At 43.2% G+C, this 19,932-nt stretch overlaps 1 protein-coding gene and 1 pseudogene across 4 annotated transcripts in view; both read left to right on the forward strand.

Moving 5' to 3' along the window:
- The window catches only part of DENND2B (DENN domain containing 2B), a 363,764-nt gene that overhangs the window by 298,518 nt on the left and 45,314 nt on the right, over nucleotides 1-19,932 (forward strand). For all 4 annotated transcript variants that reach the window (XM_033928054.1, XM_033928053.1, XM_033928056.1 and 1 more), the window contains 2 exons: nucleotides 14,161-14,301; nucleotides 17,117-17,265. In XM_033928054.1, the coding sequence (XP_033783945.1) occupies nucleotides 14,161-14,301; nucleotides 17,117-17,265 (290 nt within the window). The remainder of the gene's footprint in view (nucleotides 1-14,160; nucleotides 14,302-17,116; nucleotides 17,266-19,932) is intronic.
- Nucleotides 17,514-17,646, forward strand: LOC117352417 (annotated as a pseudogene).

Raw genomic sequence — 19,932 nt, forward strand, 5'->3', positions numbered from 1 at the left:
TGGAGGGTCCCTTCCATTCTGCTAGGAATTTATGAGGGTCTGTGGGTATCAGAACCAGGACCTTATCCCCTATGTTCAAGTGACGAACCCGAGTCCCCTTATCGTAATACTTTCTTTGTTTTTCTTGACTCCACTCCAAATTATGTTTGCCCACCTGGGCCACCTGTTCTAATTTTTTCCTTAGCTGTGCTAAGTAGGACACTACATTCATATCCTCGCTTCCTTGGGAGCCCCACTGGTCCTTAACCACATCCAATATTCCCCTAGGGACTCTCCCAAACATCATCTCAAAAGGGCTTACCCCCAAGGAATCTTGCACTCTCTCACGCGCTGCAAACAAAACCAATGGCAGAAAAAGATCCCAATCTCGCTTTTCGGAGCCCACCACCTTTTTAATCATTTGCTTTAATGTCTGATTGAACCTTTCCACCATCCCGTTAGCCTGGGGATGATAAGCAGCCGTTCTAAGGTGGCGGATCCCGAACCCTTGCCAAAATTTCTCCATCTCTTTTGACAGGAAATTGCTCCCTTGGTCAGTTAAGACCTCCCGGGGGAACCCCATCATACAAAAGAGGTTCATCAACTCCCTCATAAGTATCGAGGACGTTGTTTTCCGTAACGGGAAGGCCCAGGGATACCGAGTGGCCACGTCCATTATCACCAAAATGTAGCTATATCCCCTTGGAGTCCTCCCCAATGGACCCACAATATCCATAGCCACCCGGGCCCAGGGTTCTCCTATTCTGGGTATAGGTATTAACGGGGCCTTAGCTGGTCTATTCAATGAGAGCTTTTGACAGGTGGGACAAGATTTGCAAAAACTTGCTACATCCTGACCGAGGCCTGGCCAAAAAAATCTTTGGGAGACCTGAGTTTCCGTGGACTCCGTTCCTTTGTGCCCAGAAAGCGGATGATCGTGCGCTGTTTCCACTATTATCCTCCGGAACCCTTGAGGAATTACTAGCTGTTCCGTGTTGCAGTTAGAGTCCTTCCCCAATGTGAGTTTATACAACAACCCTTGTTTTACCTTAAAGCCCACTGGGGACCTAGGGGTTTGGGAAGCTTGTTGCCAGAACTCTGCCAGAGAGGCATCCGCTTTCTGCTCGGCGGCGAAGGTAGGAAATGCCTGTGTCACCTCCTTGGGTAACCAGGGAATATCCTTGCCTGTGCTAACCTGTTTCATAGCCTGGCTCCGTTGCTGCCTCTGTCTGCGGTTCTGTGCCCTAGAGCTTCGGTTCGGCCTTTGGGTTGCCTCCCCTATTACCTCCCCCCTAAAGGGAAATATATTCCCCAGTTCCTCCTCTCCGGCTGAAGAAAGGGGTCCCTGGGATCGAGTGCTCACTAGGCCTTGTTTAGGTTTGAGATACCCCTCTAAACCCTTCCAATCCCGACCCAATATGAGGTCGTAGGGTGCGCCAGGTACTATGGCTATCTTGACCCTGTCTACCTTATCCTTATTCAATATGGTCGTGGTACGGAGAGGATACCTTACCCTGTCTCCATGTACGCACTTAATAACCACAGATTCTTCCCCCTTATGCTCGGCTTCAGAGGGAAACAATTTCCTATAACATGGGGTAGACATCATGGATTGATCCGCTCCTGTGTCTACCAGAGCCTCCACCATTCTCCCGGCAACTGAGACTGTAGCTCTATAAGCCTCCGGAACCTGGGTATGTGTTCCTAGCGTTACCATCAGCTCTCTTTTAGGGTTGCAGAACTTCTGGGTATGCCCTATTTTCCCACAACGATAGCACCTCTGGGTTTTCTCAGGGACAGGCTCCTTCGCCCTAGGGTACCCTGTAGTTTTCCTAGGTGGGTCCTGACCTCGGCTGTCCTTAGCTCTTCCCAGGCCTGGTAGGGTGGTTGTCTTTCCCTCCTCATAGGCGCCCTGGGCGTCCAAATAGGCTTCTGCTACCTCTAAGGTCTGGGCTAAGGTTTTGCAGCCCTGTTTCTGCACCCAGCCCCTCAAATTCTTGGGAGCGGATTGCAGAAACTGCTCCCTGATCACCTCCAATACAATAGCCCGGGCATCCCCAAGCCATGGACTAAGCCACCTCTCAGCCAACTTAGACAGTTTTTGAGCAAGTGCCTTAGGCCTTTCCTTATCCTGCATAAGGGTTGCTCTAAACCGCTGGCGGTAATGCTCTTGAGTGTAGCCTAAGTACTCCAATATATGTGTCTTTACAGCTTGATAATTGTTAGCTACCTCAGGGGCTAGTGTCTGATAAGCAGACAGGGTTTCTCCTGCAAGGCATGGGAGTAGCCTTACAGCCCACTGACCCTGAGGCCAACCAGCAGCAGTAGCTACCCTCTCGAACGCGGATAGGAATTCATCCGGCGCATCCGCTGGTGTGATCTTACACAGATTTAGCGTGGCTAGAGGGTTAGCTGCTCCTGAGGGTTGTGGCAAATTACTATGTCCAGGCTCACTGCCTGCAGCTGTCGATGGGTTCTGCAAAATTCTAGACAGTACTTGCGTTTGCTCCCCCATCGCTAGCACCATCTCGTCGTGTTGCCGCCGAGATAATTCCTGAGACCGGTACCATAACTCCTGGTTGGTCTTTAGCACTGCTTGTAAGTCCTCGCTTTGCTTCTGGCGTTCCGCCGTCAAGAACGCTATCAACTGTTGTTGGTCCATCTTGCCGATTAACCTACAAGAAACAAAGCGAGAGAGACCAACCCAAGTGCGGTACCACTATATGAGTGTAGTCAAACTCCCTCACCCCCCTGGTCAAGCCTCTTACCAGAGCACAAGGTGAGTCTTTGCCTTTTGTTTGTAGGCCTCCTTGGCCTCCAGTCGTATAGCTGCGTTTCTGTCCTCTTATATCGATCCTCAGCCTCCTCCGACTCTGGCTCCTCACTGGTGCAGCTGGGTCAGCCAAGCCACTTGCTTCCTCTGCACCCCGGTCGGAAGACTTCCGGAACTCCGCTCTGCTCAGACTGGAACCAATACAACAAACTAAAATAACAAGCTAAAACAACAAATTATTCACAAGTCCAAAACTTTTTTTTTTTTTCCAAAAAAAAAAAAAAAAATATGTTCTTTTTTTCCCAAAAAAAAAAATATTTTTTTTTTCTCCAATTCTCACAATGTCCAGCAGGAGGCGCTCATCCCACTTCTGACACCATATGTGACAGAAGCCGGTACCTGTATTTGCCGTAACCCGGCCTCTGCTCACCCGAGCGCAACTCCGACGTGCTTCCGATGAAGGAAGGAAGTCCTGCTGGAATATCTTTTCTTGTCAGGAAGCAAAATAGCAAAAATAAACAAATCAGTTCACTTGTTCAAAGTCCCTTTATTCCTTGAACCGAAGTTGGGAGCAACGTCTCCCTTAAGCATTCATACAAAGAAAAACCCAAAGTCCAAATAGAATGCTGCACACAGATAACCAAAAATAAAGTCTGGAGTGGACCCACTGGAATGGGTTGCCACTGCTACCTTCAATCCGGCAATTAAGGTAAGTATCATTGACATCCAAAAATAGCAAACAGAACTGTAGTGGGCTTGTCTTTACCTTAGGGAAGATAAAGCAACCTTACACACTCTCACTCAAGTTCTGGGCCTCTAAGCTCAGCAAGTTTAAAGCTGGGCTGAATCCAACAGAGAAACTGTTGGTGGGGGAGGGGAGTAAAGGAATTCACTTATTACTTTTCTGAAGTATCAGAATGCCAATAATGGCCCCACTATCCCGACCTGGATCTTAAGTGAATTCTCCCCAAAAGTTATGACATTTACTTCCCTCACAGTCACAGAAATGCATCCCCAATTCAGGCCACTTGAGTTACAAAACAACAATAAAAAAAAACGTTTTTTTTTTTTCCCAGCACAAGTCCCTGCACTTTCTCACACACAGCACAACTGCACAACAGTGTTCTAATAAACAGAGAAAGGCTCCAAACCTTCAGACCTGCCACTTATCTTTATTGCATGAGCGTATCTTCAGGCAGTCCAAGGCTCTCTACCCATTCCATGGGTTCAGGTGGGGCTGGCTGGTTGGCAACAAGGTCAGTGTCAGTTTCCATCATGGTCACATCCTCACAGTCAGGAATATAGTCAGGAGAGACCCTTCCCTGAGCTGGCTCAGGGCCAACTAACTTTCCTCTCCTCAGAGCAGCCTCTATATTGTTCAAACGAACACACCCTGCTCTCTGAGGGGGAGGAGTTACCTGCCTTGATTGCTTAGCTTGTTTTACATTTCTCACCATGGGCCTCAGCTGGGAGTGAACAGGAGGAGGGAGGTCCCTCTCAGGCTCTTCTGAGCTGTTCTGCTCTCCTTCCTCTACTCCCTGCAGTTCAGCCTGCTTCCAGTTAAAGGGAAATGTACCTTTTTTCCTGGGACTAGTCACAACCCTATCCCCGTGGTTAGCTCGCTGAATGGCTGGATAAGGTTTAGCCACCGGCAGCTCTGGAATGAGCGGAGCCACTGGGGACGGATTGTGACACAAGACTGAGAAGCATCCGTGAGAATGAGAGGTACATCGATGAAATGGTTCATAAGACATCAAAGATTTCCAGCAGTGGGGAAGAAGAGGATGTACTGAGGGAAGACAGCTGGACTCAGATTACGGAACCCTGCAAGAGTGGTACTGTGAATCCACCCACCCTTGAATAGAAGAACCGGTATGCTGCCCTGAAAGTGGAGGAGATGAGAGCATCCCAGGGAGAGGAAAGACCAAAGCTTGAAATCCCAAACTAGGAGGCATAAGGTAGTAGTAGTTGGTGATTCCCTTCTGAGGGGGTACAGACTCATCCATCTGCAGACTAGACATGATATCCCAGGAGGTATACTGTCTGCCTGGTACCAAAATCCAAGATGTTATGGAAAGATTGCCATGACTCATCAAGCCTGATGACTATTATCCAATGCTGCTCATCCACATTGGCACAAATGTGCCAGGTACCCCTGCGAATGTATCAAAAGTGACTTCGTGGCTCTGAGAGAGAAGGTGAAGCAGTAAGGTGCGCAGGTGGTATTATCCTCCATCCTCCATGTCAAGGGTAAGGGCCAAGTCAGAGAAGCACACATCATGGAGGTGAATATGTGGCTACATGGATGGTGTCATCGAGAGTGTTTTGGCATCCTGGACCTTCGGATGATTTTCCAAGGGCTGCTGAGCAGGGATGGTATCCATCTATCAAAGAAGGAAAGAAGTGTCTTCGGCAGCAAGTTGTCTTATCTACTGAAGAGGGTTTTAAACTAGAAGTGATGGGGCAGGATGATCAAAGCCACTGGGTGAGTATAAGCCCTCAGGAAAGTAAATCACTGAATACCTTTACGTGTATGGGAAAAACGGGCAATGTCTGGAATGCAGTATATACTAATGCTCGAAATATGGGAAACAAGATTCTGAATCTAGAAGCTATGATGGAAGATGAGTTGGATATAGTAGCGATCACGGTGACGTGGTTCACGGAGAACCATGACTGAGATATAATTATACCAGGCTATAATCTGTTCAGGAAATACAGGATAGGAAGAAAAGAAGGAGAAGTAACATTATATGTTAAAGATCATATTAAAGCCACACCATTGCAGGATCTGCAGGGCAAGGAAGAGGCACTGTGGATCAATTTGAAAAGAGGGAATGTTAAATATATTTACATTGGTGTGATATTCGGGCCTCCTTCACAGACGAAAGAAGTGGACAGAGATTTGATAGCAGACATTCAGAATATATATAAAAAGGGGAAGTTTTATTAATAGGTGGTTTTAACATAGCTTAGTTTTAGTTTAATTAAAATTTGATATGATCGCCTAGTCCTAGGTTTCAAGATAAGTTATACAATATTTAAAATATATACACTTAATATTGGGATAATTTGACGTACTAGCCACACTGGGAAAGACGGGGAGGAACTACATATGCTTAAAGAAAAGAGAACAATCAAGGTGAGAACGAAAGGGAGGGGATAGGCTAGGAAGAACTAAGAATGACTTTTATGTCTCTTAGGAAGATTAATGCTCTAGTATAAAGTTGAGAAGAGCTGAAGATGGCTTAATGTCTCTTGGAGAGATTAGTGATCAGATAAATATTACAACGAAAAGGCATCTTTGAAGAGATGGCTTTTTAGTTTCCCTTTGAATCGCTCTAGCATGCCTGATGTTGATTGGTGTATCCATTTTGAGAGGTTTTCTAGAAGTAGGAAGATCTGGATTCTCTACAAGGAGAACTGTTCCAGCAGTTGGTAATGGAACCCTTGCAGGATGGGGTCATACTGGACTTAGTGCTTACAAACGAGGAAAGTGTTTCTGATTTTACAGTGGGTGATCATCTGGCATCCAGTGATCACTGCATGGTACGGTTTAATATTGAGAGGGCTCATTCAAATAATGGTTCTAGACTAAAAAAAACAAACTTTGTTCAGATGGGGGATTACGTCAAGGAATTGTTGCCTAGATGGGAACATCTGGAAGGAGTAGAAATGCATTGGGCAAAACTGAAAGGAGTTATTGTAAGAGCGACAGACCATTTTGTGAGTCAAGCAAGTAAAATTGAGGACAAGGCCGCTTTGGTTCTCAAAATTAGTAGTTGAAACAGTAAGGAAGAAGAGGTTAGCTTTTATAAACTACAAAAGATCATAGAAAGAGGAAAACAGGCAAAAATATCTAGAAAAGTTAAGAGAAGCTGGTCGAGTAGTCAGGAAAGCAAAGATATAAATGGAAGAAAAATAACTGATATGGTAAAACAGACATTTTTTAGATATGTCAGTGTTAGGAAGATGAGAAAAAGTGGCATTCTAAGACTCAAAAGTGAAGGAAAAAATATGTAGAAGCTGATAAAGAAAAGGCCGAATTGCTCAACAAATATTTCTGTTCTGTGTTCATGGCTGAAGTGCCGGGAGCAGGACTACAGAAGACAAACATGAATAAAGGTGGAGTAGTGGTAGACCCTGATCAATTTTCAGAGGATTGTGTTCTTGAGGAGCTAGCTAAATTAAAGGTAGACAAAGCGATTGGGCTGGATGGTGTACATCCAAGGGTGCTGAAGGAACTTAGGAAAGTTCTGGTGGCTCCGCTGACTGACCTTTTCAATGCTTCTCTAGAGTCGGGAGTGGTACCGGAAGATTGGAGAAGAGCTGCTGTGGTCCCTTTACACAAAAGTAGAAGTAAGGAAGAAGCAGGGAATTACAGGCCGGTAAGTCTGACTTCTGTGCTAAGCAAATGAATAGAAACACTTTTAAAACAGAGAATGGTGAAGTTTCTGGAATCCGGTGGATTACAGGACCAGAGGCAACATGGATTCACTAGAGGTAGGTCTTGTCAGACAAATCTGATCAATTTCTATGACTGCATAGAGGGAGTGCGCTAGATGTAGTGTATTTAGATTTTAGCAAAGCCTTTGACAGTGTTCCACACAGACGTCTAATAAATAAACTGAGTGCCCTCAGGATGGGCCCCAAAGTGACGAGCTGGGTCAGAAACTTGTTGAGTGGAAGATGACAGAAGGTAATGGAGATCGCTCTGAGGAAAGGATGTTACCAGTGGTTTGCCTCAAGGTTTCTGTTCTTGGGCCTGTTCGTTTTAACATTTTTATAAGCGATATTGCTGAAGGGCTGTCAGGTAATATTTGCCTCTTTGCGGATGATACCCAAATCTGCAATAGAGTAGTCATCCCGGATGGTGTGAATAACATGAAGGAAAGACGTAGTGAAGGCTTGAAGAATAGTCTGAAATTTGGCAGCTAAAATTTAATGCTAAGAAATGCAAGGTCATGCATTTGGGATGCAAAAACCCGAAGGAACGGTACAGTTTAGGGGGTGAAGAGCTTATGTGCACAACAGAAGAGTGGTATGATTGTATGTGATGCTCTTAAGGAGACCAAAGATTGAAAAGGTGACGACAAAAGCTAGCAGGATGCTAGGGTGCATAGGAAGAGGTATGGCCAATAGGAAAAAGTTGGTATTGATTCCCCTGTATAAGATTCTGGTGAGATCTCATTTAGAATATTGTGTACCATTCTGGAGACCGCACCTTCAAAAAGATATAAACAGGATGGAGTTGGTCCAGAGTGAGCATCCCTCTTGCTGATGGTGCTTCGGGGGTGGGGGGCGGGGGTATCGGGTTGATGGTGCTTCGGTGGTGGTGGGGGGGTGTCGGGGGATCACAACAGGAGGGAGTGGGCATGTCTCCTGACAATATTAAGGGTGAGCGTTAGAGGTCCCCTGTTGAAGCCGCTCAGCTAATTGCATCTCAGCCGTGGCTTCCAGGAGGCCTGCCAGCTCAGCTGATCAGGGATTCCCTTGCTGCTGTCAGTTGATGGCAAGGTATCCCTCGATCAGGCAGGTGCAATTTTGCAACCAGCACCGGTGACATGGGCATCGGTTTCAGAATTGGGGGATAAGACGTCTGTTTTTTTTAAAGACAGATGCGATTCTGTATAGAATGTCGTTGCGCGATTCTCAGCCGCTTCATAGGTGTCCACTGAGACCAGCGTCCTATACAGAATCAGCCCTTAAGGGCTTAAATGCATTCTTAATAAAATTACCCTCCATGTGGATTCAATGTTTTTAAAAGTTATTTGTTCTGGGATATTCTGAAAGGTTGATTTATTTGAAATAGGGCTGCAAGTTAATTGCAGTTAACTCTTCAATTAATGCATTAATTATTAAACATGGTTTAAAAATTAATCACATTGTAGCATCTTCTGTCCCAAACATATCTTCTGCTCTTTTCTACTCTTTCCCAACCGCTTTTTTAGGTGCAATCTGCCATCTTTCCTCCCCCCAACGATTCAACATCCTCCCCCCTACAATGGTCTATCTTAAAGGTGATCTTCTATTGGTGACAGCTTTGCACATACTGTAGCCTGGTCCAAGGCTGTCCCTCTGACCCATCTTGCCCATGAAGAAAGAGGAACTGATGTCACGGGGGCAAGACAGACCAGAGGGAAAGCTTGGAACAGACTGCAAGCAGCATTGATGCAACACTGCCACTGTCAGGGACCAACAGAAGACCACCATTAAGATAGACTGGCAATGGAGGGGGGGGGGGGCAAATACAAACCCTCAACCAGAAATGGAGCAACCACCAGTGGAAGCTATGGCTGAGGCAGTGAGCTCCAGTTGCCATGAGAAGAGCTTGGTGCTACTCATCACCGTGTTACTGCATATACAGGTGGAGGGGAGGGATGGAGAAAGGGTAGGCCCTAGGGTAGGTTTACCATATGGCTCCAGATTGAGACATCCAGGTTTTACTTTCACTGAAAGCAATGGAAGTAAAACCCGGATGTCTCAATCCGTCCTCCTTTTTCTGGAGCCATATGGTAACCCTACCCTAGGGGATTGTGTTACCGGTGGTAGTAGTGGATGTCCAGGAGGGGACTCCTTTAGTTCAGAGGGGTGGTTTTGGAGGGAAGATTCTTTTGTTCAAGGTGGGGAGAAGAAAGGAGCAGGGACTGCATTTCGGTTTTGGTTTCAGCTGACAACGTAAGTGCATTTTCAGTCGAAACCGAAACAAGAATGAATTAGGATTTTGGGTCACTTTAGGCACCAAAACCAAAATTCATTCAGCCTCTAATGTGAGTAAGGAATTGAAAGCTGGTTAATGGTTTGTATCTTATTCTTTGATCTTAAAACACTTTTCAGTATTAATTTTAGTCTCCTGTAATAACTTGATCTTGCAATACGTGCTGTCATAATTTGCAGCTTGGTACATTGCAGGGACTTGTGCTGTTCTCATCTCATTCTGTCTGTCTTATCTTTGTTTCAATCATCATTGTTTTATTTGATTTCTAAACTAGTATGAATGATTTTATTTTAAAAATGGTATACATATTTTGTAAATAAAATATATTTGAGCATCTGTTAGGAGCTTGCTTTTTACTAATTGGTTTAGATTAGGTAGTTATCAGAAGGCTAGCATTGGTGGACCTGGAAATTCAGTAATCCATCCTAGAATAGTGGCTGTAGATCTTTTTATGGTTTTTCCAGCTCTGGATTATTTCTCACTACAAATTGGGGGGGAGGGGGGGGAGCTCGCCGAGAATAGTGTTTTTTTCTTTATACTGCAGTAGGTTTTCTTTGGGTGTATTATAATGACAAGGTGATCATCCTGAACAATATTTGTAGCCTTTCTGTTTGAAGGATTCAGTCAGGCTTTTGATGTGTTTATCTTTGTCTCTTAGGTCAGAGCATATACAATTGTATTGTGTGGTTTGGCTATGAATAATTGACTTTTTGATATGTAAAGGGTGGAAACTTGAATTGTGGAAATAGCTGCATCTGTCAGTTGGTTTCCTGCCTATAGATGTTTGTAATAGTCATTGTTAATAAAAACTGTCGTGTCTAGAAAGTTAACTTTTTCTGTGGCGTAGTTAATTTTGAATCTGGCTGAAGGATTGGAGGCATTAATACAATTGTAATATTGTTTGAGAGCTTCTCTCCCTCAGTCCAGATCATAAAAATGTCATCAATATGCTGGTAAAATTTAAAGAGTTTAGTCTTATATGTATTCAAAAGTGTTATCTTCTAGTTCTATCATGAAAAAGTTGGCATGTTGAATTACTGTTCTGGTACTCATTGTAGTGCTTGTAATTTGTAGATTGGGTATCATTATTGAACTGGAAGGAGTTGTGAGTCCAGTGGTGTAGTAATGGGGGCGAACCATCCCGGGCACTGGCACCTCTCAGCCTCCCCCCACACCACACTCACACCTTCCTTTCCCCACCCCGTATCTTTTTTAAATCTTTGCCAGCACGAACATCTACCCTAGCCTGCTGCTCGTGCCAGCTTGGCTCCCTCTGAAATCACATCCGGGTTGCGGGGTCAGGAAGCATCAGAGGGAAAGTTGTGGGGCTAGGAAGTACATCTGAAAACCTGGTTATTCTCAAAAATCTAACTCTTCCCTCCCCATTTGACATCCTAGCCCTCTAACTTCCTTCTTTCCTCTGATCCTCATCTAGCCTTTACCTTGTAGTTCTTTTCTCATTACAACTCCTGTAAACTGTGCCGAGCTCCACAACCATGGAGATGGCGCGGTACATAAACCTAAGGTTTAGTTTAGTTTAGTTTAGTTTACATCAGAAGGAAAGCCAACCCCAGCGCGAGCAGCAGGCCAGAGAAGCTGCTTGTACTGGCGAAGATTTAAAGAGGCACAGGAATGGGAAGGGAGGTTGCGAGTGTGGCATGGGGATGCAGTAGGAGCATGGGGGAGTTGGCGTGAAAGGAGCTGGGGGGTGGTAAAGAGGAGGGCACTACTGCCCTCACTATGCCACTATGTGAATCAGGATGAATTTGACTTATTTTGTGAGAGTTTCTAGTGTATACTCATATTGGTGGTTTAGGATAGATGCTTTTAGAAATTTGTCACGTGCAATTACACTATCTACATGGGGAATTTTGCGGTATGGTGATTCTATGTTCATTATGACCACCGAGCATCTGGCAGTAGCTGCATGATGATTTTGAATTTGTTTAGAAAATCTCTGCTGTTTTGTATGAGACTTTTTGTCACCAACTTTGTGTGTAAAGGATTTAAGGACTCCCCTCTATAAGTTCAGCTATTTACTGTCTGAGTGTGCTGTTCTCATACTGCATTTGTCTGTTGAGCAGCTGCACCACCTTCTTGAGAGTGGATGCGGATGAAGGTTGACGCTGAGGGCCCTTTTTCCGTCATGTTCTATGATTCTGCCTCTTGGTAACAACAGAACTTGAACGGAGGCTTCTGGAAATGATGAACAAGTAGAACAGTTTATAAAGCCACAGATGAGTTAATCTAATGGCCTCAAACAGGTCTGCCAGTGAAACATTTCTTTTTAGAGCTTCCATCACTTTAGTTGTGGAGAATTCCCAACTTTTTTTTTTTTTGCGGCTCATATATTTCATTTTTTGCTGGTTTGAACCAAGTAGACTGCATTCATGAAGATAATGTTTTCAGTCCAGAATCATCCAGTGGAAACAAAGGAACGTGACTGATTTAGGTAAACATGCAGCCGTGTGGATCATTCATAGATAGTGGGTTAGAAGATTTTTCTTCCAGGTCAAACCACTAACTGCTTAAATGCTTGCTTTACTCTTTTTTTTTTTTTTTTTTTTTTAAGCTTATCATATTCGTATTCCATCAGATGTGGAAAAGATCAGCTGTGGTCTTATTTATGTTGGCTAGTATGGCATGAAGCAGTAAAGAGAGAATAATCTGAATCTTTAAGACGTTCCATCTGTTCTCCACATAGTTTTATTACATAGGTCATCTCCAAGGCAAAGCTCTGTAGAAACAAATATGTGTAGCTTCAATAACTTTAGGAGGATCCTCACTTTTTTATAATTAGGCTTTGAGCCACCTGGCTGGATATTCATGTAAACATTGCTGCTTGCATGCTTCCAACTATCCCTATACCACCTTTTTGCTAGAAATCTTACCTTTTGGCACGGTGCTCTTCTGGTCAAAACCGACTTGGAAGCTGGAATAGTTTAAGATGCTGATAAATTTGGCAGTTTTTTGTTGTTGTTTTTCTGGTAGTGCATGAAGGTGGCGATCCTTCCCTCACCTTTTTAGGTTATTTGATGTTCATGGCTACTTTGAAGCTGTTCAGGACTGAATCTTTTCCCATGACTGACTTACGGCAGGAGGCACTTATAACAGGACTTGTCTCTAAAGGTGTGGAGGGACATAATCAAAAAAAATACGTCTAAGTCCATTTTGGGCCTAAGTCGCTAGTCACCCATAGTCGGACACGTCCAAAGTCCATTCTCGAAAAATACATCCAAAATATATATTTTTTTGAGAATTGTCTACTTGTGCGACCAACCGTTTGATTGTCCAGACCGCTAAGTCATCCATCTTTATACCCCATTCTCATCCAAAAAATCAAAAATGCCTAGAACAAGACCTTTTGGACGTGGGAGGGGTCAGCAAAGTGATGGGTTAGACACCCAGACAGAGTAGTGAGGCACCTTACAGGGCACTGCTGTGAACTTCACAAAAGGGATGCCACATAAACATCTCACCACAACTCCCTTATAGATCATGGTGAGCCTCCCCAAACCTACTAGACCCATCTGTCTACCACAATAGCCCTTATGTCTATAGGTGACACCTATATGGCAGTACAGTAGGGTTCGGGGTTTTTTTTTGTGAGAACATATGTTTCACCATGAATGCAGTGGTTAGAGTGACTTATGGGCCTGGGTCCTCCTCTCTATGGTTCACTAGCCCACCCCCCAGACTGCTTAAGCTACCTCTGTGCAGCTCTACTAGACTTTCCTATGCCAGATGCTGATGTTCTGGAGGTAGATATGTATGTTTTTATTCTGATTTTTATAGCGGGGGGGGGGATCAGTGATCACTGGGGGAGTGTGTGGGGGTCTGTACTTTATGTCTGCAGTGGTTATCTGGTCTCTTTGAATACCTTCTACCTTATATGTAGATCGCCTAAGTTGCTACATATAAGTTCCGTGTAGGTAGTCTCGTTAAACTTTTGGTTATACTTGCAGTACGACTAAGTCTAGGTCAGCCCATGTCCCACCCACGTCCCACTCCTCCTAAAACACCCCTTTCAGCTCTGGGCATACAGGAGCACTGAAAAGGCCTAAGTTGTTTTTAGATACGTCTAAAACCCATTTCGATTATCGGCACTTGGACGACCTGTCTTTTTGATTGTTGCCGAAGAAAGCCACAGCATGATGGCTGAAACGTTGGTTCTACCTACCCAGATGTGGCGAGACCCGGACAACAGCAACAATCATAACGCCAGCTGCAGAAGCTTAACAGAACAAAAGGATGTTTTCCAAAACCATTTGCATGAATAAACAAACTATTTTGAAAATCGCCTTCTATCTGACTGAAAATTATGTCTAGGCATTCTATAGTGCCTATATATTTATCCGGAATGATGGGAGGCGTTCCAAAGGGACTGGAAACGAATGTGCACAGATTATATTTTCAAAACTATGCACATCTATTCTAACTATACCCAGGAACACCTAAAAGCAGATCTAAAAGTAGGTGCACACTTTCCCTAGAACATATATTTTATGTATATATGTAGCTGTATAACTTAATAAAAACTCTTTTCTGTATTTACTGTAAAGTGGGCTTTGCATGTAGGAAGTTCTTTATATATCTTCCCCATTAATGTACAGAATACTCCTCCAAAATCTTCCCATCAAGAGATACTCCTGGCCATATCTTAAAATTCTTTTCTCTCCCTTTGTCTCAGATTCTGGATGAGGTTGAGAGAAGACGAGGCATATCTGCAGCCTTAGTGTATCCTTTCATGAGGAGTCTGATGGAATCTCCCTTCCCTGCACCTGGAAAGACCATCAAGGTCAAAACTTTCTTGCCTGGAGCGGGAAATGAGGTAGAAAATTTTTTTATGCTAAATGATATTTAGAATAAAACACAAATGTACTGGAAAAAGATAACTGTGGAACAAAGTATTTGAAAATAAGTGAAAATGTAATCATATGCTCACCATGGATGGCTAGCAAGGCTCAAAAAACAAGCACTTCCTCCCATACAAGAGAATATTATTATGGTGGAAGTTTCATCGTTGCCTCACTATCACATAGCAATAAGATTCCCCAGAATGGAAGTGCTTGTGTGGAATTTTAGCTTTGAGCCTCTGTCTTTATAATTTCACTTATTTTCAAATATTTTCTTCCATAATTATCTTTTTTCTATGATTTCTTGATATTTCTTGTGGATGTATTCTGGTTTCAAATTTAAACACAAAGAACAAGCTTTGTACAGAATAATGCCTTTAGTACACGGAGAGTTAAAAAAAACCCAAACCCAAGCAAAAATACAATCAGGATGACATGTTTTTTTCCTACAGCCTGTATTTCTTTCAAATAGATGCAGCAAATAGATAGAGTTGAACTAGGTTTTGCCCCAGGTACAAAAATGAACCTGCATGTAATAAATGTATACCTCTTAGATTGTAGCACAGAAAGGTGGTATATCGAATCCATGACCCTTTACCATTTCAAGCAACTGCCTAATCGACTAACAATAGCCTGGGTCTAGTTCTTGCATCAAAAATTACTAAGCTGCTTTGTTGCAGTTCTCACAGTTTGCCAATAAGATACAATAACAACGAAAAACTGTGGATGTGGATATTCTGGAGAATGATTTATTGTTCGCTCTTTGCAATAAAAACAAAAAAGTCCAAATATATAGTACACATGTGATTGTCCAACCGGACCCTACATTTTGGTTCTATTTTGGTTATCTGCTCAAAGACTGTTTTTAGTCCACATTTTTATCTCAGTACCCTATATCATCCGGACTCCTGAGGAAAGCGTGTTCCTGTTGGATGAAAACCCTAATCTCAAGAGTGCTAACCCTCAAGCAGTAGATCAGCCTCCATCTATATACTCTCTATCCCTCTTTCCTGGCTTATCACCCATTCAACATTTTCTCCTCCTCTCCCACCTCAAACGCTTTCAGCTCTTATCCACCCTCAGACTGAACATCCCATTAAACCTGGCCTCCCCCTGCTTATCAGTCCCCTACATGCATGTTTCTACAACTGTCCCTCCACCCCCCCTCAATTTTCCCATCTACTCATGTCTTCCCAGCTCATTTCCCCAGCCCCATCTCTCCAACTGCTGTAAACACCTCTGCTGGACTGGTGCAGTCTTCGTCCTCTTTTTCAGCAGCACATAAACTCTGCAAATCATAATATGGAGGAGCCATGAGATGTAGAAAAAGGATGACACCTGCTGTTTTCCAACCACAGCTCCATATTCTGTCAGCTTCAAGCATTTTTGCACATAAATACGTAAATGGTTGTGATCTGGGGGAAGTCTACATAAGTCCTGCATTGTACAATTATGAAGAATTCCCCTAGGAGGAACTATAAAATTGATCATATTTAAGAATTCAGGTTTTGGAGTACTATTCTCTGACTTGGACTATAGTGCCATCTAGTGAACACTCCAAAATCTCATTATTTACACAAACAACATTAATAAACTAATTTATAAATCTGGATCTCTGGCTGCCCCATCAAACCACTGTCAACCTACTCTCTTGTTGGCAGTTCCTATAGAAAATGAGTGGCCTAGTGGTTAGAGCAATAAATTATAAACTAGGGCTTTACCTTTGTGGATGTTCCTTAGTATGAGGAAAGACTCTTAAGACTTAATTAAATACTACTACCCTGCTAGAATAATAAATAGTAAATATGTGTGAGATCTAATTTTTTGAGTTAAGGGAAAAGACTTCAAGCGCTCAGGCTGTCTAGAATTAGAACTTGTCTTGCGAGCTTTCATTAGTCAAAAATCCTTGTTTTTTATTTTTAATTAATAAAACAATTTTTATTTTTCTTATTTTTTGTTGTTATTCTGTGTGCTTTAGATTCTTCATTTCAACTGCTTCAATTTAATATATAATTGTAAATAAGGGAACCTTAACTAAAAAAGATTTCATACTTAGCTTGGATTTTTTGCTGTCCAAGGTGGAAAGGTGCTTTTTCTGCCTTTCTAGCTCGCAAACGGCTAGTTTGCCAAGACAAGTTCTAATTCCAGATAGCCACGAGCACTTGAAGAGAGGAGTGTGTGGCGCAGTGGTTGGATCTACAGCTTCAGCACCCTGGGGTTGTGGGTTCAAACCCCGCGCTGCTCCTTGTGACCCTGGGCAAGTCACTTAATCCTCCATAGCCCCAGGTACGTTAGATAGATCGTGAGCCCACCGGGACAGAGAGGGAAATGCTTGAGTACCTGATTGTAAAAACCGCTTAGATAACCTTGATAGGCGGTATATCAAATCCTAATAAACTTGAAGTCTTTTCCCTTAACTCAAAAAATTAGATCTCACATATTTACTATTTATTATTCTAGCAGGGTATTAGTATGAGGAAAGGGCATAGATGTGTCCCTTGGTAGCTGTTGACCCTTTCTTCTGCTGGCCCCGTGGATCACTTTGTTCAGAGTAGACAACCTATGGATCAGACCGGGTCACAGTAATTGGGAGCTGTGATGGAGAAAGGTAGACTGCTTGGATGGCTGTGGGCTACGAGTTTGGGTCTTATTCAGTAGAGCACATAACAAGGAAAAGTCGCTTGATGGGGAAACAGCTAGAGACATGAGGGTTTGTTACTTCCTTTTATTAGTCTGGTAGCTCTAGCGACCATGATCAGTTTGCTTAATGTAGGTGGTGAATCTTTGCAGGTGATAGAACTTCGGCGTCCGATGGACTCCCGCTTGGAGCATGTGGACTTTGAATGCCTTTTCAAGTGCCTCAATGTACGGCAGATAATCAGAATCTTTGCCTCACTGCTGCTGGAGCGCCGAGTAATCTTCATAGCTGATAAACTCAGGTAGACTGTAGTTAAATTCTAAGTACCGTAAGTAGAATCTTTTTCATCGTATATAAATATTTGATTAAAGGAAGAATGATGCAAGGCAAGTTTTGATGCCGTGCAGATAAAGAGCAAACCAAATATGCCAAGCAGTAGACAATTTATTAAAAACAGAAAACATAAAAACAGTGCTCAATGTGGCCACATTTCACATATGTTTAGGCTGAGTCAGGGGCTTATAAACATAATTTAAAGTACATCAAATTAGCTTTGCGCAGTGGCAGTATCGTAGCCAATGAGGTTAATCCAAGGCACGATTATTGCTAATTAAAGCACATCAAATTAAAAGAAACTATAATCATATACGACAGGATGCATAAATATTACTTTAAAAGCAAACATTGGAGACAAAAAATGTAAATGGTGAAAGTTAACAACTAATGCTATAATGACATATAAATTTACATGCAGAAGTACGAGTACTTCAAGAATTAAAAATTAAAGTTGTATCTGGCATTGTGAGCTTTGACAGTGACCTAGTGAACAGTTTAATATAGTAAAATCCAGCTGAGTATACTGAGGTGTAATAAATTTTCTACTTTCATTGCTTGGTGTATTAGTCTGTTCAATATTTGATTAAAGAAATATAATATATAGTACTTCTGGAGCGACCAAATGCAAACCCTTGATTCTAGGCTACTCAGTAAACGGAATGCAGTGCTGTTCAGGAAATCTACATGTCACCCTGTAGGAAAAGAGAAATGTTTGATTCTTTATGAAATAGGTGAATAAACCAGGTTATCTGCAGCTAGTGGCATATCTAGGGTATGTGACACCCGGGGCCAATTATTTTTTTAACCCCCCCCCCATATAAAACTGGATCAAAGGAGCACCCCCTAAGAGCTGCACCCGTGCATCCAGAATGGACTGGATGCCGCCCCACCCCCACCTTTGTTATGCCACTGCCTGAGGAAGGGGATTTTGGTCTCCAAAAATTAGTAACAAAACATATAAAAATTAGTCCAAAACAGCTACAGTACTACTTTATTCTAAAGCACCCCCCAAAAAAATCTTTTTTCTACTTTTTGTCATCTCTGGTTTCTGCTTTCCTCATCTTCTATTCACTCTTCATTCCATCCAACGTCCGCCCTCTTTCTCTGTTCCTTCCATTTTTCTCTTCTATCTCCACTCCCTCCCCATGCTCTGGCCTCTCTCTCTTCTTCTTTCTTTTCCTTCTTCCCACCCCAACTCACCTCATGGCCTAGTATCTGCATCCCTTCCTCTATGCCCTGGGATCTCTCTCCTCTCTTTTCCTTCCATCTTTCCCTCTTCCTCCATGCTCTGGCATCTCCTTTCCCGATGGTCTGGCACCTGTCTCCTTCCCTCCCCCCATGCCCTGGCATCTCGTCATCCCTTTCTATGGTTTGGCATCTCCTTTCCTTCTTTCCTTCCTTTCCCTCCGTCCCGTCTTTCCCCATGGTCTGGCATCTCTCTTTCCTCTCCTTTCCCTTCTCTGGTTTTCCTTCTCCCTCCCTTTCCCCATTCGGGTACAGCATTTCTCTCCCCCTCCCTCCCTCTCTTTGTCACCCTCAGTTGGCAGTGTAACATTCAAAACTCACTGCTCTTGCCGCCATTGGGCCTTCCTCTCTGCCGGGTCCCACTTTCTTCCTGTTTCTGCGAAGGCAGGACCCGACAGAGAAGAAGGCCCGACACCAGCAAGATCAGTGAGTTCTGAATACTGCCGTTGCTGAAAGATGTTCCTGGAATCAAACCATGTTGCCGGCCTTTACTTGAAGCACCATCTTATGGGCTGCACCCAGAGTGGACTGCCCCCCTGCCCCCCCCCCCTTGGTACGCTACTGACTTCAGCACACTTCAAAATAGTGGTATAAAATGTTGCATAAAAAAGCCAAACTGTTAGTCTTCTTGGATAGCATTATGCTTCACCTAAAAGGTATCTAACTTGTTGTTACAACAGCTGTGGTCAACATGGGGTTGCTTATCTCTTGAGTGTTAAGAGAGGGTGCTTGATTGTGCTAGAATGAGAACCATCTTCTTTTAGCCTTGGACTGTGGTTTCAAGTGTTATTTATATATATATATATTTTTATTTATTTATAACTTTTTCATGATTACAATTTCACAATTGAAATAAGAAAAGGACAAAATACAATCTTAATTCAAAAATAAACATCAATCAACAAAAAAAATTTATTTTCAAGCCCACAATATTGGGGAAACATACTTATTTATCTTTCAAAAAGAAAAATATTAGGTAATATTAAATGGGAAACAGAATCTAATTGCTGGTTGATTTTTAAAGGTACCGCCCCCTCAAATTTTCATTGTAAGAGTAATAATGAACCTCCATTTGTTTCTCCCATAAAGATTTGCACTCCTGTTGATACCATGTACCGCTCATGTGGCATTTCCTTTAAAAATTTGCCTCCAGAGAGGTGATGCAAGGTTCTCGCTTAGGGCTGGTATATGGGTCAGTGTGAAAGTTGGTTGTCTATTAGAATCCTGTAGGCCAGGGGTGTCCAACCTGCGGCCCTGTGAAGTATTTTGTGCGGCCCCGGTCAGTGTTTACCATCTTGCCAGCTTCCTCCTCTGTCTTGCTGCAGCGTTTGCACGGCCCCAGAAACATTTTTTTCGGCCAACGCAGCCCAGGGAAGCAAAAAGATTG

This window comes from Geotrypetes seraphini, chromosome 19 (assembly GCF_902459505.1).
Source record: "Geotrypetes seraphini chromosome 19, aGeoSer1.1, whole genome shotgun sequence".
Classification (NCBI taxonomy): Eukaryota; Metazoa; Chordata; class Amphibia; order Gymnophiona; family Dermophiidae; genus Geotrypetes; species Geotrypetes seraphini.